We start from the raw sequence: 24,884 nt of genomic DNA on the forward strand, positions 1-24,884 counted from the left end.
TTAATATGACAATAAATATGTGCAAACTGACCATCTCCGCCATGCAGAGGCGAACATTTCAATGGCATTGTTTTACTGACCGTTTTCATATTTGTTTTTCACAAAGTAATATTCTCTCTGACGTGTAAATGGTAAAGATAAGCTGTCAATTTAAAAAAATAGTTTATAATTTTGTTACGGAACTGACGTACGTGGGCTGTTAATTGCCTGGTTTTATAGACTCCAACTCGAGAAACCGGTAAGGGCAAAATCACACGCATTGGATTATTTTATTTAATCGTAAAGGGGTTGGAAAAAGCACTTGATTGATCGGAGACATCCTTCACACCGAGCCAGTGTCCTTCCAGCGCTCCGCTGACGCTTCCGGAGCGAGAAGCTTCTGAGCCGTTTCCGCCGCCATTGCGGATTTTGGACAGAAGATCAGCCGTAGCCGCTGCCGTCCATCGATGCAGTGCGGAAGGCGCACACACACACACAGACGGTGGGGGGGACATCATTTACATTTTTACTGATAACACATTTCGGAAACACAACTAACTCCTAACCCACATATTAGCCTTTTTTTTTTCTTTCGTGCTTTTTGGTTTTCGCCGACTGGCTCCGACCTACACGCACAGTGAGGAGGTCGTAGCTAGCAGCGGTGCTACCGCCTAGCAAGCTAGCTGCTAGCCGTACGGCCGGGATTTCAGCACTCTGGAGAATCTCAAGGAAACCACCATGGCCCAGATCCTACCCATCCGCTTCCAGGAGCACCTGCAGGTATGTGCGACAGTGCCGGTGGCTTCACGGGCGTCGACGTTCCCGTTATTTGTTGATTTGTGCCCCGCTCAACGTTCCGTTTGACAGCTTGCTAGCCGGGCTAACGGTGAAACGTCAATACCCGCAGCAAATGAATGACCTCCCCTCCCCCGTTTAGTCAGCAGCCAAGCTAACTGGCTAGCATTTAAGGCTAGCAGCTCATTCATTGCACTGGCGCTTACGCGAAACCGCTCTAGCCGACGTGAGGTGTCAGCCATGACCAAGGGGAAATGTTTTTTGTAACACTGGACATGGTTCATGCCCCTTAGTGACCAGTTATTGCTCCATTGACCTACGCTATCCTACATTTAACGTTACGTGAGCAAACAGCCGTTACGTTGTCGAGCTAATCAGTGCGCGAGGGATGTGCTAGTCACGTCGTCCAACGTCAGTTAACCCCAATTAATCGCAGCGTTCGTTGGAACCTGGCTAACGTCACCGTGCGTCACTCGGACGGCTTCTGGTGTTGTCGTGACGTCGTGCGGACCCTCGGTTGACGATGTGTCAAGCTGTGTGCTAAAGGCTAGCCAGCGCTAGCAGCTTAGAGCACCCTTCGGTGGGCTGAAGTGCGACTGGAAACCTTCGCCGCACAGCGCGGTACTGTCACGACCAGACGTGCTGATTGAGAGCAGAGAGACCGAGGTTTATTCTGCATTCGTGACATGTCGCCTCCTCATCCAGCTGACGGGAGGTGAAGCCGCTGGTCCTCCCGTTCAGTCTGTAATGACATCACTTTCTCCTCGGCTACACACGCGTTATCGTTTTCTAAAACATCTGGACACGAAATCAGGGTCCGTTCAGTCCCAACTGGTACAGCTCAGTTTATGAATGTGTTGTATTATTTGATGTGCTCAGTTTTCTCACTAAAACCTTTTGATTCTGAGATAAGTCCCACAGAACTACCTTCCTACCTTTTCATACTGTGACTACCATGCGCCTGCGATGGCCTTTTTGCCATCAGAACCAATGCTCCGAGCCAGCAGTCGCTCATTGTGTTTTACTGAGCCTCACTGTTCTAGATGGGTGGTAAAACATAAATATAAAATTAAGTAGTGATATTGAGGTGTATCTCGTGAGCTGGGATGTGAGTTTATATTTACGTGACTAAGTCACGTTGTCCACAACATGAGAAAAAGTTTTTTTTTGCCTATTTGAAAATGAAAAAAATAATAAACAAAGATGCTTATTATTGGACACTTATTACATAAGCTCAGTATCGTATTCATAATGAGATTTTCATTCTTTTTTGCCTTGTTAGTAATATGATGTCCCCATATCATTTGGACATAACTACAATTAATACATTAAGGAAAATAAAACGAAATATATGTATTTTACTTCATCCAACCGTGTCGACCATGTCAGGCTGCTTCTAAAACAAGTCGTGCGTTCTTATCTCAGCTCCAGAACCTGGGAATCAACCCGGCCAACATTGGATTCAGCACTCTCACCATGGAGTCAGACAAGTTCATCTGCATCAGAGAGAAAGTGGGTGAGCAGGCCCAGGTCGTCATCATCGACATGGCCGACCCCAACAATCCCATCCGCAGGCCTATCTCTGCAGACAGCGCCATCATGAACCCTGCCAGCAAAGTTATTGCCCTTAAAGGTAAGCGTTACGCACTTCCAGCACCTAGCCGTATGTGCCACCCAGCGTGGAGAGCACCGAGTTTCTGAGAGCACGTAGACTCAAGAGTAAGCCGTTAAAGTTGCCACAAAGCCCTCTAGGGTGCTTTTCTAATACATCGGGTCATTTGTGTAAAATCCGTTTATGTTGTCAGTCAGTTACATAGCTTTCACAGTCTGCTTTTCATTTCGATGTTCATATGTAGACCACTCCATTTCTGTTTGTCTAGAACAAGTTGAGTAGTTGAAGTACAGTTGAACAAATTGAAATGTACTATTTTAGGAGAGGTGGTACCAGTGGTAGTAAAATGTCATGCTGTCATGAATGCTTTGTCTATTTTGCTTGTTTTTGCTCTTTTTTTCATTTCCTACTGCTTTCTTATGTTTGCAGACGGTGAGTTGAATTTTACATATCATGAGTTGTCAAAGTGTATTATTGTTGCCACTGTCTTGAAATGTTTGCACAGTTAACCATTTTAATGAATGCCTGGATTTATAATAACACAAGCAAGCAAAGCAAAACTAAGAGGGCAGCTTAAAGAAACGTACCTTTTTATTTCCTTGTTTGTTTGCGTTTAATTTCCGTTGGTGTTGGTCCGATTTGCTGTACATATATTCTATAATACAGCTGACCATTTTCTGACACCGTTTAATAGATGTACTGTAGGTTGGTATGTCTAAATATATCTCTTGGTCCCATGAATATGCAGTGTGTTTCCTCCAGTTCAACTAGAATAAAATAAATAAAAGTGTTGCGAGTACATCCATTCAGCATCCTTTCCCTCATCACATCTGTTGGTGTGCTTCGTGGTCATCTTTTGCTAATCTGCATCCAGACCCAACACAAGCTCCCACACCCCTCATTTTACGGAGAACATTTTGATGTGAATCCCTTAAGAGCTTTGAGGAGTTTCATTTCTCCAGGCGGTAGTGTGGGTGGAGGGCTGGACACGGGCCTCATTCAGACGTTCTCTGGGCACCATGTTTTTCTGCAGACGCAGGTTCCCTAATTCACCCGGTTCTGGTCAGATTGATCAGCGGAGCATTGGACTGTTGCCCCCAAAAAGACATGGAAAGGCATTGTTGATGCAGTTGAGAAGCACAGAGTAGTAGTAACATCTCTAAGCAAGCATCCAGACCTGCAATAGCACCGCGTTATTGATGCTGGTGTCCTTTGACTGCTGGAATGATAAACTGGATTTCCTGGATACTATTTCGAGTCAGAAATATGCCAGTTTGAAGACTAATCTGATGGATCAGGTCAACAATAGCGGGACATCAGCTGGGCATCACAGCCCCTCCCCCCTCACTGTGTCCTTACAGTGGCCTGAAATGAATGAGAGGGGGCTGCATTGTTGCGTTGTGGGTTTCATTTCAAAGTACAGTGACTGAATGCAGATCCAACAGTGGTTGCCCTTTTGGTCTTGCCTCTTGTTTTGACACTGATTAGGGCCGTCCCAAATACCACCTTTTTGAGGTTTCGAAGCTTCAGTGAACAACAGCCAACATCAAAACACAAAACGCATCAGATCAATCTGTCAGATTTTAACCTGCTATAATAGTTTTAATAAAATCTTCTGTCAGGTTTTGTTTTAGTAACTCACAGCGATGACAACTTCTTTATTGAAACCTGTGCAATAGTCACATCGGAATAAAATCGATCGCTCATAAAAAATATATTTGAGCAAAAAATATGAGCTCTGTGTTGAGGCTCTTCTGTTAGAGCTCGCACACACACAGACACACACATCGGTATGATATTGCTCTGAAAATATCTTTTCAAACAACTCCGTTAATTCAAGTTTCTCTCCAAAAGCTAGATTTCGAAAGATGACATTTGAACACATGATAACTTTACAACGTCCTTATTTTAGTAAGGTGCTGCCGATGTCACCGGCTCTCCTGTCATTACCAGCGATGTGTGACTAGAAAGCATCAATGCCCCTCTCCCCACTGCCCGTTTGTAATAAATATCTTCCGAACACTTAATTCCCCCCTGTGGCGGTTGAAGTGGATTTAACTGACCTGGGGCTCTTGTGCCTGCTGGTATAAACCCGGTCAGAGTGAGCAGGACCCCGACAAAACAAAGATAACAATACCGGCTGGAACGTCCATTACCACATGGCAACAGTGGAAGCTTCGAAGTATTTGGGTCAGCCTTAAGACTTTTATTGGCTTTTTGCACAGGCCTTTGGTGTTCCTCAAACCAAACCCCCACTACCAACCTTCCACCAGTGTTTGGAAGTTGGTATGCCCAAATTGTACGTGTGCTCCCAAAGTCCGCTGTGGTTTGTCTGTGGTAGCTTTAGTCGCCACCTGATTTTGCTTCTCTTTTTGTTTGACTGTCGTCATTAAGAGTGTTTTTTTTTTTTGGGGTGGGGGGGAATTCATCTACGTCCTGTGTGCGTTAACCACCATGTCAATTTTCAGCGGCAAAGACCCTGCAGATCTTCAACATCGAGATGAAGAGCAAGATGAAGGCTCACACCATGACGGACGACGTGACCTTCTGGAAGTGGATCTCCCTCAACACCGTCGCCCTGGTGACGGACAACGCCGTGTACCACTGGAGCATGGAGGGTGACTCCCAGCCAATTAAAGTCTTCGACCGTCACTCCAGCCTGGCAGGCTGCCAGATCATCAACTACCGCACCGACGCCAAGCAGAAGTGGCTGCTGCTCATTGGCATTTCAGCGCAGGTGATTGTCGCTCGGAAAGAATATTGTTCACACGCTAGATGATTAAATTTTCTCTAGTTTCAGGACACAGCGATTGCGCTGGAGAGCAGCACTGCAACAGTTTAATGATGTATGACACGGTCCTACTCGCAGTGATCAGTAGAGCCACTTTCTTGTTATTAAGTTAGAAGTGAAATCCTTGTCATATCTAGGTTTTTCATTATCTATAGTTTGTGAATTATTATCTTCATTTTAAATGGTTTTGGCCCCAAGAGAAATTAAATGAAGAGACCCGGTATGTCTTGCATTGCAGAGGAGGAAATGATTTAAACTTTTAGTCATTGTTGAATTACAGCGGTACAATCTATTTCATGTCTATCTGCAGTCTACTCTGTCTAGACTAAATAGGTTCTATCTGGGGTGTGTAAACCTTTTTATTTATATCTGCCCACATTCCAGAAAAGAAGGGGACATCTTCCGTTCTTGTAGAAGTGTTTCTCTGCGTTGTATTTGTATCGGTCTGCTCTTTACTCGCCCGTCATCGCGTTTTTTAAGCTCGGCACCCTGCAGAACATCAGTCAACACTTTTAACATGTGGGATTTCTCTACTTCAGCAAAACCGTGTTGTGGGGGCCATGCAGCTGTACTCGGTGGACAGGAAGGTCTCTCAGCCCATCGAGGGGCACGCCGCTGGCTTCGCACAGTTCAAGATGGAGGGCAACACCGAAGAGTCCACCCTGTTCTGCTTCGCCGTGCGAGGGCAAGCAGGAGGAAAGGTACCATTTACTCGACTGCAGGACTGTTTGGGATAGATTTGTTTTAAATCAGTGGAAATCAATAAGCATTTTGGATCCTGCAGATTCCAAATGCAAGTTCCTGCATTTAATTGAAGTCCTTTCCTCTCTGCTTCCAGCTGCATATCATTGAGGTGGGGACTCCGCCCACTGGGAACCAGCCGTTCCCAAAGAAAGCTGTGGACGTTTTCTTTCCCCCAGAAGCTCAAAACGACTTCCCTGTTGCTATGCAGGTACGAGTCGACGACTACTTATGCTTTTGCCTTTGGTCTCTCAACGAGATTTCCTCCTTTTCTGGTGGAGGGACAACACTGCCTTTTAAGATTAAGACAAGGGACATAGTCTAAAAAAGTAACTTCCTTTGCTTGGGTTCTAACTACTGATAAATACTATTTAAGAGCTGTTAAAATGTTTCTCACACTGTATTCAAATTCAACACAATAATTCTGAGCTGAGCGTGTCAGACTGGTGATGCTTAATTAGCCGTGCGTTCAATATCCGGCCGACGGGTTGATCATTTCCTTTTGTTGCTCATTTCCATGTTCTAACCCGATTTCTCTTTCCGTGACTCTAGATCAGTTCCAAGCAGGATGTGGTCTTCCTCATCACCAAGTATGGCTACATCCACCTGTACGACCTGGAGACTGGAACCTGCATCTACATGAACAGGATCAGCGGGGAGACCATTTTTGTCACTGCCCCCCATGAGCCCACCGCGGGCATCATCGGAGTCAACAGGAAGGGACAGGTACAGTGATCTAATATACGATCCAAATATCCTTTTGCTATCAGTGCAAACGTGTATGATTAAAGGTAACGCGTGTTCATGTTGAGATGGAACCGGATAACAGACCATCTTGGACTGCATGCTGGCTCCAGCATTACATGCGCGAGTGCCAAAATCATTTATCTCCGATGACTCTGCTGCTGCAATTCCTGGCCTTCAGGGGGGACGAGGGAGGGAGAGGGGGGGGCTGCTTTGTCTCAGCCAACATATAAGCTGACAGGAATTTAACAATAGGTAATGATTTTACACTGTTGCCTGTTTAACGGCAGGTTGTGTTACACATCTCTACTGCAGACATTTGTTGGTGACACGCGTTCCCCTTCTGTTACGTCAGCACTTTATTTTTTTGTCTGTCAGCCTGGGCCCTCGGGTGCTGTCTTGTGACCTTGAATGAGGAAATCTCTGAAAATAACCGGCCGTAACAGCATCTCTAGTGCCGGGCGGCATGTGACGAGCACAGCAGGCGGGCTAAGCCCGGCCATGCAGACTGCACAATCTAATCCGGTTATCGCACTGGGCTCTTACCTTCGGGTCTGCTCTGTACAGCTCTGTGCCTCTCACACACAATGTAACACTATATGCGCCAATCCCTCTGTGTGGTTTAGGAATGAAACAAGTACAGGTCTTAGGGTGTAATACATCTATTCTTTGCATAGAAAGGACCTGCCAATTAAGAGTGCTCGCTCTCAATCTATAGTGCTTAGTTTTTACATTCACTTTGGAGTACATGCAGGTTTGTTCTTTGCTGTATCAGTGATGGTTGTTTTGAGTGGACTGAGGCATCCAAGATGCATGAATGTAACGTGGACCCTTTCTCGCTCTAAAACCCGCCCGCCTTGTATCTTCCGTTGAGCACAGCTAACGGCGCGTGCGAATGTGCTCTCCTAGGTGTTGTCGGTGTGCGTGGAGGAGGAAAACATCATTCCCTACATCACCAATGTGCTCCAGAACCCGGACCTGGCCCTCCGCATGGCGGTCCGCAACAACCTCGCTGGGGCCGAGGAGCTGTTCGCCCGCAAGTTCAACACCCTCTTTGCAGCGGGGAATTATTCCGAGGCCGCCAAGGTGGCGGCCAATGCGCCCAAGGTACTGCCCGCGTGCCACTGTGCAACGGGAGATTATTCAGTTTACTAAGACGAGCTCGCGCTGTTAAGAATCAGCAGCATCAAGCGGAATCTTCCCAGCGTCCCTTCATTACGTTGCTCGTCCGTCTGTCTTCCTCTTCCAGGGCATCCTGCGGACCCCAGACACCATCCGTCGATTCCAGAGCGTTCCGGCCCAACCAGGCCAGACGTCTCCCTTGCTCCAATACTTTGGCATCTTGCTGGACCAAGGCCAACTGAATAAGTTTGAGTCTCTGGAGCTGTGCAGGCCCGTCCTCCAACAGGGCCGCAAGCAGCTCCTGGAGAAATGGTTGAAGGAGGACAAGGTACGAGTCCAGTGGTTTGTTTTACCTTGTCGTTATCTTGTCGTCAGGCTTTTTTTCTCCACCAGTCGTGATCTGAATTTACTGAGCCAAACTGACCACGTGCAACGTCATAAGTAAAACCTGCTATTTGGAATATTGTCACCCTAGATCTTAAATGCTAGACTGATGCATGTGCAACATTGAAATGTGCTCCGAATTCAAGCATCTCAACGCCCGAGCAAAGGGACTTCACTAATCAATAACTTCTTATTCACCATGTATATGGGAATATGTGGATAAATAGTTTGTGTGTGTGTGTGTGTTTGCAGCTGGAGTGCTCGGAGGAGCTCGGAGACTTGGTGAAGTCTGTGGACCCTACTCTTGCCCTCAGTGTCTACCTCAGAGCCAACGTCCCCAACAAGGTCATTCAGTGCTTTGCGGAGACTGGACAGTTCCAGAAGATTGTCCTCTATGCCAAGAAGGTTTGTGACATTGTGTTACTTAGTTATTCCAAGTGTATCTTCTATAATATATAATAAAAGGCTATTTAGGTACAGAGAAAGTGTTTCCAAATAATGTATTATAATCTGTGTTGCACTGTTATCTTATATAGTTTAATCCCTGGCACAGAAGGCTGTTATGCTTAAAGAGCTGTTGTCTCTGTAGGTGGGCTACACTCCAGACTGGATCTTTCTGCTTAGGAATGTGATGCGGATCAGTCCAGAACAGGGCCTTCAGTTCTCCCAGATGCTGGTTCAGGATGAAGAGCCTCTTTCGGACATTACACAGGTAAAAAAAACACATCTTTACCATGTATTCATTAACCAATTACCTAAATGTCAGATAAGTTGGGTTTCATTACAGCGGGTGGCCCCATTAGTAGCGGGTCCCAATTTGTGTTGAGTTCTTGCACTTGCTTTGGGCAGCTTAGAGTTGCTCGACGTTGCCAATTCAGAAGCCGAATCATGCAAGAGCTGCTGCTTGATTCCCAATAATCAAACAATACGTTGATGGAAGCTGTTATTTGATTTAAGTGGCATTCCAAAGATACAGCAGTTTGACATCTCTGATCAAGTTTCTCTTCTGCTTCTCCAGATTGTTGATGTGTTCATGGAATACAACCTGATCCAGCAGTGCACATCCTTCCTCCTTGATGCCCTGAAGAATAACAGACCCATGGAAGGACCACTGCAGACACGCCTGCTGGAAATGAATCTGGTGCACGCACCACAGGTACATACGTTGACCCCAATCTAGAACCGGAACACTTCCATTCCACAGAATTTCCATTCCAAAAGTTTTGATTTTGCGTTTATATCGTTCGTAATCTTTAAACTCCTGCTTTTCGTGTTACCCTATATGTCCTTATTTGTTTGAGCTTTGTTCACAGGACACTATGCAAATGGGAAACGTCGAAATGTCTTTGTCTCTGTGGCCCGTGTTGCAGGTTGCAGACGCCATCCTGGGAAATCAGATGTTCACCCACTACGACCGTGCTCATGTGGCTCAGCTGTGTGAGAAGGCCGGGCTCCTCCAGAGGGCGCTGGAGCATTACACTGACCTGTACGATATAAAGCGTGCGGTGGTGCACACACACCTTCTCAACCCAGAGGTAAAACACAGATACCAGAACGTACTAATAGTAACAGACCGGGACTGTTAAGCTGTGCTCTATGTTTGGGATCACTGATGGCTTTCTGTTGGTCCTCGCAGTGGTTGGTGAATTTCTTCGGCTCTTTGTCGGTGGAGGACTCCCTGGAGTGTCTGAGGGCCATGTTGTCTGCAAACATCCGCCAGAACCTGCAGATCTGTGTGCAGGTGGCCTCCAAGTACCATGAACAGCTCTCTACTCAGTCCCTCACTGAACTTTTTGAGTCATTCAAGAGCTTTGAGGGTAAGCGGGGGATACTGAGGGCCAAGCTCTTCTTAAGCACATTTGTAAAAGAGAGATACAGTCAGTTAGCTTGTTGCTATTGTTTTGTCTTTCCAGGTTTGTTCTATTTCTTGGGTTCTATTGTGAACTTCAGCCAGGATCCAGAGGTCCACTTCAAATACATCCAAGCCGCCTGCAAGACAGGCCAGATCAAAGAGGTGGAGAGAATCTGTCGAGAAAGTAACTGCTACGACCCCGAGCGTGTGAAGAACTTCCTCAAGGTCAGAAGTGGAGCAGTAATATTTCGCTAATTTATCCATAGTGTTGCTTAGCGAAGCTACTGTTTTTAAACCAATGCAATTTGAAATGTTTCTCTCTACAGGAGGCCAAGCTGACTGACCAGCTGCCTTTGATCATCGTGTGTGACCGCTTTGACTTTGTCCACGATCTGGTGCTGTACCTGTACCGCAACAGCCTGCAGAAATACATTGAGATCTACGTGCAGAAGGTACATTATCACATCTTCATTAAGCAGATGGAAAAAGCTTTTTTTTCTTCAAAATCCGGAAAATAAATGCATTAAAATTGAAGTCGCCCTACATTTAAAAGAGGCAGATGTGAGAAAATTGTCCTGCATCTGGTTTCCTCTGCCCCTCGTCCATCTTCATGTGTTCTACTGTGTCATTGATGCAGACATTAGACATTGGACCGCCTCGCTCACTTTCTGATCCCTCCTTTTCAGGTGAACCCAAGCCGTCTGCCGGTGGTCATTGGAGGCTTACTGGATGTAGATTGTGCTGAGGATGTGATTAAGAACCTGATTCTGGTGGTTAGAGGCCAGTTCTCAACAGATGAACTGGTGGCTGAGGTAGAGAAAAGAAATCGGTAAGAAGGAAGGAACTATTTGAATTACACAGCAATAAATGTGGAAATTGCTGAGTCGACACTTAGCCATGCAGAGTCATGAGTCGGAGGATGATTTCCTCTTTGAGCCCAGCTAAATACCACCTGTGTGTCTCTGACCAGTCTGAAGCTGCTGCTGCCTTGGTTAGAGGCTCGTATTCATGAAGGCTGTGAGGAGCCGGCTACCCACAATGCCCTGGCCAAGATCTACATTGACAGCAACAACAACCCAGAGCGATTCCTGAGGGAGAACCCCTTCTATGACAGCCGTGTGGTGGGAAAGTACTGTGAGAAAAGAGACCCCCACCTGGCCTGCGTGGCCTATGAAAGAGGACAGTGTGACCAGGAACTGATTCATGTGAGTTCAACAACCTTCATAAGTAGTTTTGTGAGAAAAGGCCTCGGCTAACCACAAAGGATAGGAACTAGCAAGGCTCCACAATGACTAAAAAAACATAATGATAACACATTTTGTTGCCCTTCTGGTTCATTATCGTTTTAAGTTGTTCCAATGTCTCCCACATTAACTGTTGTCATCTATTCTGCCTTAGGTGTGCAATGAGAACTCTCTGTTCAAGAGCCTCTCCCGCTACCTTGTACGCCGCAAGAACCCTGAGCTGTGGGCCAGCGTGCTGCTGGAGACCAACAACTACAGAAGACCCCTCATCGACCAGGTCCGACCCCTTTTACCACATGAATCACTGTACTTAAACTGACGATCTTCTGTTCATGTAGAGCAAAGTCAACATTCTTATTGTATCCTTCTAACAATTGCAATCTTTTAGTTTTCCTTCTTTCTCACCTCAAGGATGTTTTTCATGTTTACTTCAAACATCATCAACATGTCTGTTGTCCCTCCCTCCTGCAGGTTGTCCAGACGGCCTTGTCTGAGACTCAGGATCCCGAGGAGGTGTCCGTCACAGTCAAGGCCTTCATGACCGCTGACCTTCCCAACGAGCTCATCGAGCTCCTGGAGAAGATTGTGCTGGATAACTCTGTCTTCAGCGAGCACAGGTGAGAGAGGCTCAATCTTACCCCTTTGTTCCAAATTTATTCAGCCAGCTGATTTTTTTTCTGATTATGAATGATTATTAAGAATCCAGCTGAAATCTCCAAAACAAAAGCAGCAACAAGGTTTTTTTTAGAGTTTTTAAAAAAATCCTTTTTGCTGTTTTCAGAAACCTCCAGAATCTGCTCATCCTGACGGCCATTAAAGCTGATCGGACACGCGTCATGGAGTACATCAACCGCCTGGACAACTACGACGCCCCGGACATTGCAAACATCGCCATCAGCAATGAGCTGTTTGAGGAGGCTTTTGCTATATTTAGAAAATTTGACGTCAACACCTCTGCTGTGCAGGTCAGTGGATGGCTTTTAGGTGTTTTTAAAGACTGTCCATGAACCCGGGAGGTTTTACAGTCTGTAATTCAGACACCATACTTTATCTAATCCCTGATTACAATGGCCCCCAGAATTGTGTTTTTGCTTTGGATGTTACATGATCTGGTGCGTCGTTTTGTGCAGGTGCTGATTGAGCACATCGGCAACCTGGATCGAGCTTACGAGTTTGCCGAACGCTGCAATGAGCCGCCGGTGTGGAGTCAGCTGGCCAAGGCCCAGCTCCAGAAGGGCCTGGTCAAAGAAGCCATTGACTCTTACATCAAGGCCGATGACCCCTCTGCCTACATGGAGGTGGGACAAGCCGCGGCCCAAAGTGGTAAGATGAACTTTGTACATTGTATTTGCCTGTTTGGGGCTTAAATCTTAACAGTTTTAGATTAATGCCAAAGACATTCGATAGTTTGGGTAGATTGATGTGCTTATGAAACTGATCAATGCTGATTGCTTTGTCCAGGAAATTGGGAAGACCTGGTGAAGTTTCTGCAGATGGCCCGTAAGAAGGCCCGCGAGTCATACGTTGAAACCGAGCTGATCTTTGCCCTGGCCAAGACCAACCGCCTGGCTGAGCTGGAGGAGTTTATCAATGGACCCAATAATGCTCACATTCAGCAGGTCGGTCCTGGGGGGCCTGCAGACATACAGCGCACATGCAGTGGTTACCACTTCATTCCAGTTCCTGCTTTGATGAGCTTGCTTTCTTTTTACTTAATTTTTTTACTCTCCATTCATCTTCAGGTGGGTGATCGTTGCTATGACGACAAGATGTACGACGCGGCCAAGCTGCTTTACAACAACGTTTCCAACTTTGGCCGCCTGGCCTCCACTCTGGTGCACCTGGGAGAGTACCAAGCCGCTGTGGACGGAGCTCGCAAAGCCAACAGCACTCGTACCTGGAAAGAGGTGAGCAGTGATGATGCACTTTTTGAACTCTTCGACGAGGAAAAGTTCTGCAAAGGTCAAAGGCTCAGATGCTACTAAACAGAGTTTATGCAAAGCACCAAGCCTTCTTGTAGCGTCAGTAAAAAATACATTCTGAGCGAACGATCCACAGACCTTATATCACATCTCTGTGTGGTTGGATTCTCTTCCAGGTGTGCTTCGCGTGTGTCGATGGGAAAGAGTTCCGTCTCGCCCAGATGTGTGGGCTGCATATTGTCGTCCACGCTGATGAGCTGGAGGAACTCATCAACTACTACCAGGTAACCGGGGGGACGGGGGCTAGCGTTAAGCTCACCTGCTACACTCCTGAATGACTTGTAAGAACAGAGTTACAAGTCATTCATCTGGAACCAAAGACTGTGTTGCCTCTACCAAATGTCAAAGCCTGCCGATGGCATTTATTTTTATAGTTTCGTTCGGATGCCATTTCTCGTGTCAGGTGACACCTTTAACCAAAGTGTTATCTGAAGTGTTTAATTCAGAGCATATCGATTTCCCCTTCACGGATCATCAAATGTTTGATGCTTCATTAATGCATTGAATGACGTATATTTGCAGTACTGATATTGTTAGCACAACTGGTTTAAATGGTTACAGTTAGTGTCATTAAGTCTGTCTGCACCCTCCAGGACCGCGGTTACTTTGAGGAGCTGATCACCATGCTGGAGGCCGCCCTGGGGCTGGAGCGGGCTCACATGGGGATGTTCACTGAGCTGGCCATCCTCTACTCCAAATTCAAACCCCAGAAGATGAGGGAGCACCTGGAGCTCTTCTGGTCCCGTGTCAACATTCCCAAGGTAGGCGGGTCGGAACAACATCTTCGAACTGAGCATGCTTTGTTGTCATTCATACAACTCAGAAATGTAACATCCCCGGACACTTTCTCAGAAGCATGGTTGGATTCATGTGATAAGTCTTTATTGGGATTGTAGGATTTGATCCGGTGTTATTGGCTCCTTTGATTTGAATCTGTGTGTGTAACAGGTTCTCAGGGCAGCGGAGCAGGCCCACCTCTGGGGGGAGCTGGTGTTCCTCTATGACAAGTACGAGGAGTACGACAACGCCATCATCACCATGATGAACCACCCATCTGATGCCTGGAAGGAGGGCCAGTTCAAAGACATTGTTACCAAGGTAAAAAACCGAATGAAAGATCTCAACAATGTGTACCATTTAAATATGGATAAGGGACACTTGTTGTATTACTGGAATCAAGTTCTATTGTGACCATCAGGCCGAAGCCTAATATTGGGATATTATTGTGTTCGGAATGATTTGCAGTTGTTAAACTTCCGTACATGTGCTCTTTTCGACGCAGGTGGCCAATGTGGAGCTGTACTACAAGGCCGTCCAGTTTTATCTGGAGTTCAAACCGCTGTTACTGAACGACCTGCTCATCGTGCTTTCTCCAAGACTCGACCACTCGCGTGCTGTCAACTTCTTCAGCAAGGTCCTGGGCCATTCCTCTCTGTAAAAAACAAAAGAAATCTGAAGTATATTATTTGTTGCTAAAACATCTTCAGAAAATGAAAATAACTGCTAGTGTGGATCAGGAGTGTATTTTACGATTGACTGTTCCCCATTGAAGTGGTTCCATTTTTGCTTTAGAATGACATATGATGACTGAGTAATGTTTGATTTCATGTCCAGGTGAAACAGCTGCCCCTGGTTAAACCGTACCTACGGTCCGTCCAGAATCACAACAACAAGTCCGTAAATGAGGCCCTGAACAACCTCTTCATCGTCGAGGAAGACTACGCGGTATGATGTTTGGATTTTGTCTGTGTATTCAGATTGTAGGTCTGCTCATTGTTTCAGACATTTGCATGATGGTGAGAAGCTTAGTCGTAGTCCATTTTTCAGTTCAAATGATTCATGCGCCCCTCTCTCTCATCTAGGCTGTGCGTGCTTCCATTGATGCCTATGACAACTTTGACAACATCTCACTGGCCCAGGGCCTCGAGAAGCACGAGTTGATTGAGTTCAGGAGGATTGCGGCCTACCTTTTCAAGGGCAACAACCGCTGGAAACAGAGTGTCGAGCTCTGCAAGAAGGACAAGCTCTACAAGGTGCCGTGCCACTAATAAGAAAATAACTCAATCGCAGCGCCGCAGATAGAAAATGGCAGATGCGATCACGTTCTCCGAGTCGATTCATTGAAAGCACCTTTCGCTCGCTTCTCCGCAGGACGCCATGCAGTACGCATCAGAGTCCAAAGACATCGAGCTGGCGGAGGAGCTTCTGGCCTGGTTCCTGACCGAGGACAAGAAGGAGTGTTTTGCCGCCTGCCTCTTCACCTGCTACGACCTGCTGCGGCCCGACGTGGTGCTGGAGACCGCCTGGCGACACAACCTCATGGACTTCTCCATGCCGTACTTCATCCAGGTCATGAGGGAGTATCTCTCTAAGGTGGGTTGGCCAGAGGTAACGTGTGTGTGTGTGTGAAAGGACGAGTCACATGGCTTTGTGAGAAGGTTTTGTTGGATCCTGTTAGATACATTTTAGTAATTGGATGAATAACTACAGGGAAATAAGGTAATTAGAAGGTAGATGGGTAAGATTATCGTGAAGGTTTTTTTTTTTTCTCCTGCGGTCAGGTGTTAATATTTTTAATAGTTTGTAAGTATTTACAAACTTAAAAAGACACCTAAAAAAACCACCAGCAGCTGCTACAATGTGTTTGCAAATACTACCCCCCCCCCCCCCCCCCCCCCCACCCAAACGGTATCAAAGAGACCCCCCTCCCTGCCCCCATGCTGCCTATACCTTTCCTCCATTCATAGTCATCTTCCTCTGCTTCTGTCAGTTCGTGTGTCATCACTGGTGTTCTCCTTTTCATTTGGGTCTTCCCTCCATTCAAGCTGCTTTTCCGTACAAATGTGTTCCAGAGGAGATTCATGAGTGATGTGTTGCTCTTCTGCCATTTATCTGTGACATGGCATCAAAAAGGACCCTCCTAATGCTCTCATAACAGACGCAAAACCCCAAAGAAGCATCTGTAAAACATTATGCATTTATTTGACCGACTGAAATGCCAATTAGTCCAAATATATCAGTTTTTCAAATAAGCTGTTATTTACACCTGGTGATTATTCTCTTGTGGCCCCACCAGCTGCTTACTGAAAGCCAAATAAAACCTATGAAACACTATACATTATGTCGTACTTCTTGTTTTAGGGTTGAAACTCAGTGTGGGCCCTGTTAGTACACATGTGTATTCAGTGTTTTGTAGAAAAGCAACAAAGGGAAGTTACTACCAGAGTGGTCTCAAGTCTGCATTTGTATCAAAAGTGGCGTTATAACCTGCATCGGTTTCCTTGAAGTGACAAGCCGTGTGTTTGCTCCCTCTGTCAATTTCTATTTTGGGAGACTTCCATTTGTTTTTTTTCCTCCTTAAGTTGCCTCTCTGAATTTCCTTTCCAGGTTGATGCGATAAAGGAAAAGGTGAAAGTCGAATCCATTTTCTAATCATTCTTTTTGACCCCCCCCCCCCTCTCCTCCGTCCTGTAGCCTGTAGTTTGGACGAGTGAAATTAGCCGTTACTGCATGACCCATCTCCCCCTCCTCCCCATGTCACTCTGCCGCTTCTGATTGCAAACTCCACATCTCCACTGGACCACCTACCGACCCATGCGACTCCAGAGCGAGGCTCTTCACACCCCTCCCTCGGTGCTCTGCTGGCTTCGTGCTGCTGTCATTGATTCGCTCTCAACGGCTGTTGAATTGCCAAAATCTGCTGTGTTTTAAGATGCAAAAACTCCATTACATCTAATATATCAGTAATGAATGGCTGTAGGATCCACCTCCTGAGAAAAGAACGTAGAGGCCGCTGTAAAAATGGGGGCACGTTGCCGCCATGTGCCCAGGCCGAGAGTTTATTGGCTGCAAACTGCTGCGGCGAGAGTGAACTGAGCCACCTGAGCAGTCAGCTGATAAGTTCCATCACAGTGCTCCTCCCCAAACCCGCCGAGCCAGCAGGCCCGCCGCGTGAAGAGCGCCCCTCTGCCAGACCCGTAGAGGAGTTCTATTGTTAAGCCGTCTCGTCCCAGCGCTCAGCTGCAGTCTGCTGCTCGCGTCCACCTCACTTGATACGGCGAGGGGGGTCACTTCCGGGGATCGCGTTTCCCCCCCCTCGTAGACATTTGGCAGGGAGTTTCTCGGCATAACAAATGAATAATTCTTAATTGTGGTGGCGTTCTCTGCATTTGGACCGTGGAGCAGTAGCATAGACTGCAGCTAAGTGTAACCCCTGTTTTCATTAATAGAAGAGCCATTTCTGTTTTTTTTTTTAATGAAGGAACATTTTGTTAGACAGTTATTTTCCTCCATATTTGTCCGGACTACAGAGTTTATTTCAGTGCCGTAGAGGAACACAGATGATACAAATCATCAACATTAGTACAGTATTAGAAGTATTTTTACAGTAGATACTGTAAATGTGGTCTTTTGAGCAAATAATGCATTATATATGTAATCTTTGGAGGGGGGGGCATGTAGTGACATTTAGTGCGACCAGCATGCATTTCCTCCTCGGTAGCATCGGCCTCCGCAGCATTCAGGCTAGGAGACGTTGTTGTTGGCTGTGCCTGCTTCTGGAAACCTAAAATGTGGCTGAAAAGAAAACGTCCACCCCCCCCCCTCGCCCCCCGCCCATGCTCTCTGCTTCTGTCTCCTTTCTTTTTTTCTCTCTCTCATGCACTCTTCAAGAAGAAAATAACTCCACTGCCGCTTCAGCATGTCTCTGAACCCTTCTCTTCTGAAAGGACACGGGAGCCCGTCTTTGCTCAGGGCAGCCTGCTTAACTAGCTGTTCAGTGGTAGTGGTAGTAGACCAGCCGGTATGTAGAGAACCAGACCCCCTGCAGCGTTCAGCCGTGTCCTTTTTTTTTTTTTTCTTTTTTTTTTTTAGCGGATTCTTCCTGCTCGTGCTGCACTCTGCCATAGCTGGTAGTAACTTGTGGAGCTTTTAATGCTGCCTGCTTAATAACCCCTTTGGATCCCGTTTAGTCCTTTTCCCGCCATTGTCTGCCTGCGGGCTGCTTTGCAAATAACTAAAACACCGGCAGCACAGCGAGGCAACTCTGGAGGCTCCCGCGTGCTTCCTGTGGCTGTTCGTACGCGGGAAGCACACACTTCTTTCTAAAATGAGCTATTGGTGACCTTTTTTTCCTAAATGGAAAAGACCAAATAGGCAAAACGGGACAACACATGTTTTCACAATGTTTATTCTTACTTTCAAGTATCTGTAACAGTTTGCACAGAAAAAAATATTATTTATATTTTAAAAATGACCGCTAGGTATTGTTGATCAGTTAATTGCTGTTATCTTCACATATTTGATCTTAATTTAATATCCTACGGTTTACTTTACAAAACCATTCTTTTATGATGTCCCCGTCCTACGGCTGGTTCCTATAAACCATATCCATTAGCTAGTGGTCAGATTAGTCAATAATGAACATATTTTCAACACAATACTGTACAAATGCAGGTAAATGTTGCATTTTCAATAAATACATGCAGATATCATTTGTTTTCATTCTTGTAACCCCAATATTTACCAGAAAAGTTTAAAAAAAAAAAACTACGAATGAGCATTTCTTTGAGTGCTCTAGATCTCCCACGACGTCTGAGGTTGAGAGTGAAGTTTGTATCAAAATGTGATGCCGTCCGATGAGAAATCCAGTCGTGTCTTCTTGGTCGCCGCTTTTTACCTTTTTTTAAAAAAAAAATTTGTGTTCTGCTCAGAGGGCTTAGTAAGTCCACGTGTACTGGTGAGGGGTCGGTTCTTTACATACTTTAACACTTCCAACTTGTTAGAGTAGATGATTTGGGTGGCTGGATGGTGGGACCATTATTGCCCAGTCGCTGTTTGTCCCCCCCCCCTCCCCCTCCCCAATCCCTAATCCGCTCCACTAAGAGGTGGGTGTCTATCTGATAGACGGTTGTAGCCAAGCCCAATAGAGTAACCAGTAGCCCCCCAACCCGCTAGCAAGGCCTGCCTCCTGCAGCCTGTTAATTTAAGACTGGACTGTCTCCGCCTGTCAGGAATGGTCCCATCCGTCAGCCAGTGAAATAAGCCAGAGGTCAGTTCTTCCTGTTCTTTTTGTCAACCAAGCAGGCGTCTCTTGAAGAGCGCCGTCGGGCCCGGTGGTGCAACCAGAGTCTGACGCGTCACTGTTGTTGTGTGTTTTTTTTTTTTCTTCCCCCCCCCGCAGGTCGACAAGCTCGAGGCCTCCGAGTCCCTGAGGAAACAGGAAGAGCAGGCCACCGAGTCCCAACCCATTGTTTACGGTAATAGAAAGAAAACCAATAAACGCGACCACTCATGGAGGTTTGTTGTGTCGCTGAGGAAGGTTTGACCCCCACGGCTCTGTTGCAGGCTCCCCCCAGCTGATGCTCACGGCGGGGCCCAACGGGGCCGTACCTCCCCAGCAGCCCTACGGCTACGGCTACCCAGCAGCCCCGGGCTACGGCCAGCCCCCGCAGCCCGGCTTCGGTTACGGCATGTGAACACCCTCTCCCTCCCCCAAACAACCTCCACCCCCACGATCCTCCCTCCCTCCCGCCCTCCGTCTGTCCTTCTCTCTCCACGTTCCTCACCAGCTTCCGATGGTCTTCTACACACAACGGGGGCCACAAGCAAGCAACAGCCCACTCTCGTTTTGAGTACTATTTTTTTATTCTGTCGTCTTGTTATCAGAGAAAACATTCAACTGCATTGAAGGACTTTTGTTTGTATCGTTTGAAAAGAAATTGGACCACGTGTTTGTTTTTTTTGTTTTTTCACATTCCATATTTATGACTACTTATTTAGAAATGTATTTGTGTTTGTTCTGGGTTTTTTTTATTTTACTGGTTTGTGCGGAAGTGGACTTGCTAAAGCTCAGCAACGGACCTTTGAAGTAGGTGGAGGAGCATTGGATTTTGCACTCGTAAAGAAATTAATGTAGAGAAGCTCTTACTTTTCGATGTACTGAACATGTGAACTGCTTACATTTGTCTCGTTTGTCTGTATGATGCATTTCATCGTTGTATATTCTGAGGAAAAAAAAAGGTTACATATAATATTTGAACATATATTGCCGTTTCGATGGCTATAGCTAGCAACACTAAGTAATGATAGTATATCCTGCACAGGCGTGTAGCTTTATGGAGTTTTAAAAGCATACGGACGTATGTCACCGTGTGGGTGAGGGTGTGTGTTTCTGTGTGAGTGTGTGCGCGAGTGTGCCCTGACGGTCTTATGTAAGACTTTTAACCCCCCCTCTGTCCCTACTCGGCGATCCAACCCGTCCCCCTAGATGTTAGCTCTCCGTCATTGGCTCCATGTATTTAGGTGACCTCTTGTGCCGTGTACAGTGCTTGTGTGAGACTGTATCTGTGTATGTGCAAGGATGGGACCACGGCTCCCCCACCCCGGGGGCCCTTACCCCTTAACCGTACTCTGTGTGTGCGTGCGTGTGCACGTGTGCATATACTCGGAACCCTCCTCGCGCTGAGGGCCGCGTATGCCAGGTGTTGTAGTGTTTCCCTCGGTCACCATTACTTTTTTTTCGCGTGTACAGATGTGAACAACAAACATTTAGACAGATGCCCCGCCCGCCCGTCTGTCCTCCACCCACTTCCCCCGTCCCGTTTCCTCCTCTGGTAATGCGTAGCGGCGAGGAGGCGGAGGAAGAAATGTCAGCGGAACCTTTTGGCATCCCAATGACAACTTGATTAGATCCATAAACACTCCTGTAGGTTGTGTATTTAGATGGTTATGATGAAGAAATGAGGCCTCAGCACATCCAGTTCTCTGTCGAGAAAATAAGAGCCTGTATTTACCTTGATGTACTTAACTTCCTTACATGCTTTAAGCTGTGTGTGTGTGCGTGTGTAAAGTGTCATCATAACCCTAACATGAGTTGAATTCCTTTCTGTTGTCATGCATATTAATAATTAAGGGGATCTGTCATCGATAAGTGGAAGAATATGACTCAACTGAAAGGGAAATACTAGCCGAAATAAAAACTACAAATTCTACCCCGCCTGTAGAGTCGGTCTGTGTGAGAGAAAGTGATGTTTTCCCGTCCTAAAACATCAACTACATACACTTCCATGGCATTGTAATATTTGTAACAGAAACCTTTTATTGGTGCACTTCTTCACACGAGTCCTTTCCCCATGTGAGGGGCGCCGTGTCAGAGTGCAGCGGCCCGGGCCTTCTTCTCCACCTCACTGCAGTACTTCTCAGAGAGTCCCGTAGCCCTGTGCATCCACAAACACACGTCAGCTGCTTCCCCTTTCAAACATTAAGCCCCGCCCCCGCCGCACTTACTTGAGCTCCGTCAGCTTCTTCTCTTTGATCTCATCGAGGCGCACGCGCCTCTGCCGCGCCGCCTCCGCGCACTGATCGGCCTCCTTAAACATCTCCTTGCGCTTCGCCGCTGCCGAGAGCACTCGTTCCTTCACCTGGTTCCGAATGGCGTCGGCGTGCTGGCGTGCCTTCTGCTGCTTCCTCTCCTCCTCCTGCTTCTCTCTGAGGGTGGCTTCCTGGTGCGCCCTGTGTGGAGAGCGGCGGAAGTTGAACCCCTCCGAGCCTCCCAAGGTGATGCTCTGAGATGGTGTTGAGGATCACGGTGTCTCACCTCAGCAGCCTCTCGTTCTCCGCCTTCTCCCGGCCCATCTCCATCGACAGGAGGCGCTCCTTGCGGCGAACCTGCTCGGCGTGAGCCGCCGTCATCGTCGCCTTCTCCTGCGCCGCCTTCGCACGGCGCTCCTTCTCTTTCCTCCGCCACTCGCGCTCTGCGATCTCCTGGTTCCTCCTAGCGCGCAGCTCGTCCTGCCAGATGCACAGAAACCAGGCGTCGACATGCAGAATGCTGGTTCAGTGGATGTGCACGGATTGTAAGAAGATGATGATGATGATAATCTGACATGTTCTGCGGGTACCACTCTCACTGTCTGTTTTGTTCCTGACCTGCTCTGACTTGTAGTCTTTTGCCTTTTCTTGCTGGGTCCTCAGCCGGGCGACCTCTATCTCCTTCTCCTTCCTGATACGTCTCTGCTCCGCCTCGTATTCGGCCTCCCGCTGCTGCAGAGGTCACACAAAGTCAACGTGCAGGAAGAGAATAGCGTATTTTCACAAGACAGAAATATTCCATTTTGAATATAATTTAATTTAAATTAAATGTAATGTCTGTGCATTGATGTTTGTGTTTTCTGCTAATGATGATTTCTATTTCATCTCACCGTTTTGTTTTTCATGTACTCCATGTTTCTCATGTCGGCCAGCTTCTCCTCCTCCCTCCTCTGCTCCTTGGCCCGCATGGTCTCAGTGTTGATGCGAATGATCTCGTCCTGCAGATGCTGCTGCTCCTCCCTCTTCTTCTCCATGGCCTGTAAAGAAGCCAGCGAGTCAGTCCCCCATGCATGTCCACCCCCCCCCCCCCCCCCCCCCCCCTAGTTCGCCGTTCTGCACCTTGAGGTCTTCCAGGTTCATCCTCTCCAGTTTCTCCCTCGCCTGCTCTTTCTCCTGCTCTTTCATCAGCTCTTGCATTTCCTTGTCAGTTAAATGCTGCCGGATCTGGTCGCAAATGCTCTCCATTCCCCTGGAATGGAACACCGGCACGGCCCCGATGAGACGATCCTTTATGAGTCCTGCAGAGGACATTGTGCTTTTTAACTGTCACTCAGCAGAGCTCCCCTCACCCGATCCTCTGCTGTCGGCGCAGCTCATCTATCTGCTCCACGGTGGCCAAGGCCTTGAGGCGCTCCTCCTCCATCATGGCGTCCAGGCGCTTGTCCTCCTCCGACAGCTCCGTCGTGATCCGTTTCTTCTCGTCGACCTGGTCGTCACGTGTGGCCTGACACTGAGCCGCCAGGATCAGCTGAGGGAATCACACACACACGCAGAATGAATTTACCTGTTTGGGGTTTTTTTGCAGACAATCCGCGCTGCCGATGATTCACAGGCCCACTTCCACGTCTCTCAGCTGCTTCCCACCTTGTTGAGCTCTCTGATCTCCACCTCTTCCTCCATCCTCAGGGCGTTTGCCCGCTCCACCAGGCGCTGCGCTCGGTCCCGGGCCTCCAGCTCCAGCTCGTTCAGTGCCTGGTTCTCCTTCCGCCAGAGGGTTGCCTCGTAGATCTGACGCTTCCTTTCCTCTGCGGCGCTCTGGATGAGAAGAGGGGACGGGCTTGTTGTAAATCTGCAGGTTAAAGAACAATAGTGACGGGAGTTGTTCACGTTTCCTACAGTTTCCTCCTCTTTCGACTGATAACCTTCCTTCAGGGCCTCCCTCTCCTCCTTGGTGAGAATGTGAGACCTTGAGGTGATCCGCTGAAACTCTTCTGGTGGCAGAACGACGGAACAGCCTGGAGGATCCTTTAAAGGGATCCTGGATGTTAAATGTGCTGAAATCATTAAATGTACTTCGCCTATAATGGTGCCATTTGTTTTGTTTTTTATTTCTGTAATATGCAGCAGCTATTACATAGCATTTTTTATTTAAATTTAGCTCCTTAAATCTTCATCTATCAAAATGGAAATTATGCTTTAATACAACTGAGAGTTTGGAGTTGATCGGCGAGCGTTATCTTACCTGAGAGTGCGGATCAGGTCTTTGGTGACTATTTGAACAATCTCTCTTTCCTGCTTCCCCCTGGACTTCTTCTTTGGAGCCGAGTTTCCATCTTTCTGTGACTGTCGGAGTTTGTTAGAATCACCTCACAAACCCAAACATAATCTCCGATGTCTCCACCAGTGAACAAAATTCCACCTTCTAAAAGGGTAGGAGGTTGAATTTACGTGATTCTTTGGATTCTTTTTTTCAAATATCTGGTACCTGGTGGTAAGAATAAAGCCACTTGAATGCCCTGTCGAAATATCCAATAACCTTTCACGGTGAAAAAAATAATGTTACTCAGTAATTCGGTGTTTAAAATGACCCATGATCCCGGAGTCATTGCAACATCACAACATCAGGACCTGCTAGAAATGCAATAAACTGTCACGAACAGAAGAGAGCGTGTAGCGGCTCACTCACCGGCGTTGGGCTCCCGAACAGGCTCTCGTCCACCTGGGAGGAGGCGGCCAGCGTGCGGTACCGGCGGGTACAGGACCCGCCTCTCGGTTTCGGTGAGCTGGATGCGCGTCTCTATACGGGGATGAACGCATAACCGCTCGCTGTTAACCGCAGAAATTGTCCTCTCGAATTAAGACGCCCTTGGCAACGGCGTCGCTTTACCCCTCTACTCACCATGGTGCAGGTTGTTTGTTGCAAACCAAGAGGTATACGTGCGCTAAAACGCCAACCTGACTGATTTGATGACTATTGAAGATCTGCCGGGAGGTGTTTTGTAATGAAGCGATCGGACGACTGCGCGACACCCGTTGGAAATGTGTAGGATGTTTGTTGTTGGTTACCATGGGAACACACGTGAGGGCCTCGCTGGCAGAAGGTTGAAAATAAATATTTTATATTTCATGGAACTGTGTGCAAAACTGCAAGAATAGCATACATGAAGAAGGGTAGCTACACTGAGAATAGTTTGAATGTAAGATATTTATTTTTTGCTGCTGGTAAACTCCTTTCTATCAAATAAAAACATCGTTTAATGGACCAGACATGGGAGTATTTGATTATAAAATACAATGTAATTTTTAAGTTCCTAATATCTGTAAGACA

General features: G+C 47.1%; 2 protein-coding genes across 6 annotated transcripts; one reads left to right on the forward strand and one right to left on the reverse strand.

Moving 5' to 3' along the window:
• The first annotated feature begins 178 nt into the window (after positions 1-178).
• LOC120811412 (clathrin heavy chain 1) lies at positions 179-21,237 on the forward strand. Of its 4 annotated transcripts, none has more exons than XR_013468677.1 (34): positions 179-759; positions 2,200-2,407; positions 4,855-5,123; positions 5,717-5,878; positions 6,016-6,129; positions 6,471-6,644; positions 7,572-7,769; positions 7,912-8,112; positions 8,421-8,573; positions 8,758-8,880; positions 9,187-9,324; positions 9,539-9,703; positions 9,805-9,985; positions 10,082-10,245; positions 10,347-10,472; positions 10,707-10,849; positions 10,991-11,225; positions 11,419-11,541; positions 11,736-11,881; positions 12,046-12,229; positions 12,395-12,587; positions 12,726-12,883; positions 13,007-13,171; positions 13,363-13,470; positions 13,840-14,007; positions 14,195-14,344; positions 14,529-14,660; positions 14,861-14,971; positions 15,109-15,279; positions 15,398-15,619; positions 16,634-16,654; positions 17,921-19,295; positions 19,428-19,503; positions 19,592-21,237. XR_013468677.1 is itself a non-coding variant. In XM_078108667.1 (34 exons), the coding sequence occupies exons 1-33, from the start codon at positions 718-720 to the stop codon at positions 19,456-19,458; spliced, it is 4,917 nt and encodes a 1,638-aa protein (XP_077964793.1). In that variant the 5' UTR covers positions 179-717; the 3' UTR covers positions 19,459-19,503; positions 19,592-21,237. The 4 variants fall into 4 exon arrangements, 3 of the variants coding, with proteins under 3 accessions (XP_077964793.1, XP_040022775.1, XP_040022950.1); XM_078108667.1 differs by having other exon boundaries at positions 19,258-19,295; XM_040166841.2 differs by lacking the exon at positions 17,921-19,295.
• Positions 21,238-21,308: 71 nt separating this feature from the next.
• Positions 21,309-24,646, reverse strand: cfap45 (cilia and flagella associated protein 45). Of its 2 annotated transcripts, XM_040167147.2 has the most exons (12): positions 24,456-24,646; positions 24,243-24,353; positions 23,799-23,899; positions 23,453-23,594; positions 23,201-23,371; positions 22,906-23,084; positions 22,676-22,805; positions 22,447-22,593; positions 22,175-22,288; positions 21,843-22,036; positions 21,533-21,757; positions 21,309-21,462 (listed from the first exon to the last, which is right to left on the reverse strand). In XM_040167147.2, the coding sequence occupies exons 1-12, from the start codon at positions 24,456-24,458 to the stop codon at positions 21,396-21,398; spliced, it is 1,584 nt and encodes a 527-aa protein (XP_040023081.2). In that variant the 5' UTR covers positions 24,459-24,646; the 3' UTR covers positions 21,309-21,395. The 2 variants fall into 2 exon arrangements, with proteins under 2 accessions (XP_040023081.2, XP_077964807.1); XM_078108681.1 differs by having other exon boundaries at positions 23,201-23,594; positions 24,456-24,637.
• Between the last annotated feature and the right edge of the window lie 238 nt (positions 24,647-24,884).

The sequence above is a fragment of the Gasterosteus aculeatus genome, chromosome 1 (genome assembly GCF_964276395.1).
Source record: "Gasterosteus aculeatus chromosome 1, fGasAcu3.hap1.1, whole genome shotgun sequence".
Lineage (NCBI taxonomy): Eukaryota > Metazoa > Chordata > Actinopteri > Perciformes > Gasterosteidae > Gasterosteus > Gasterosteus aculeatus.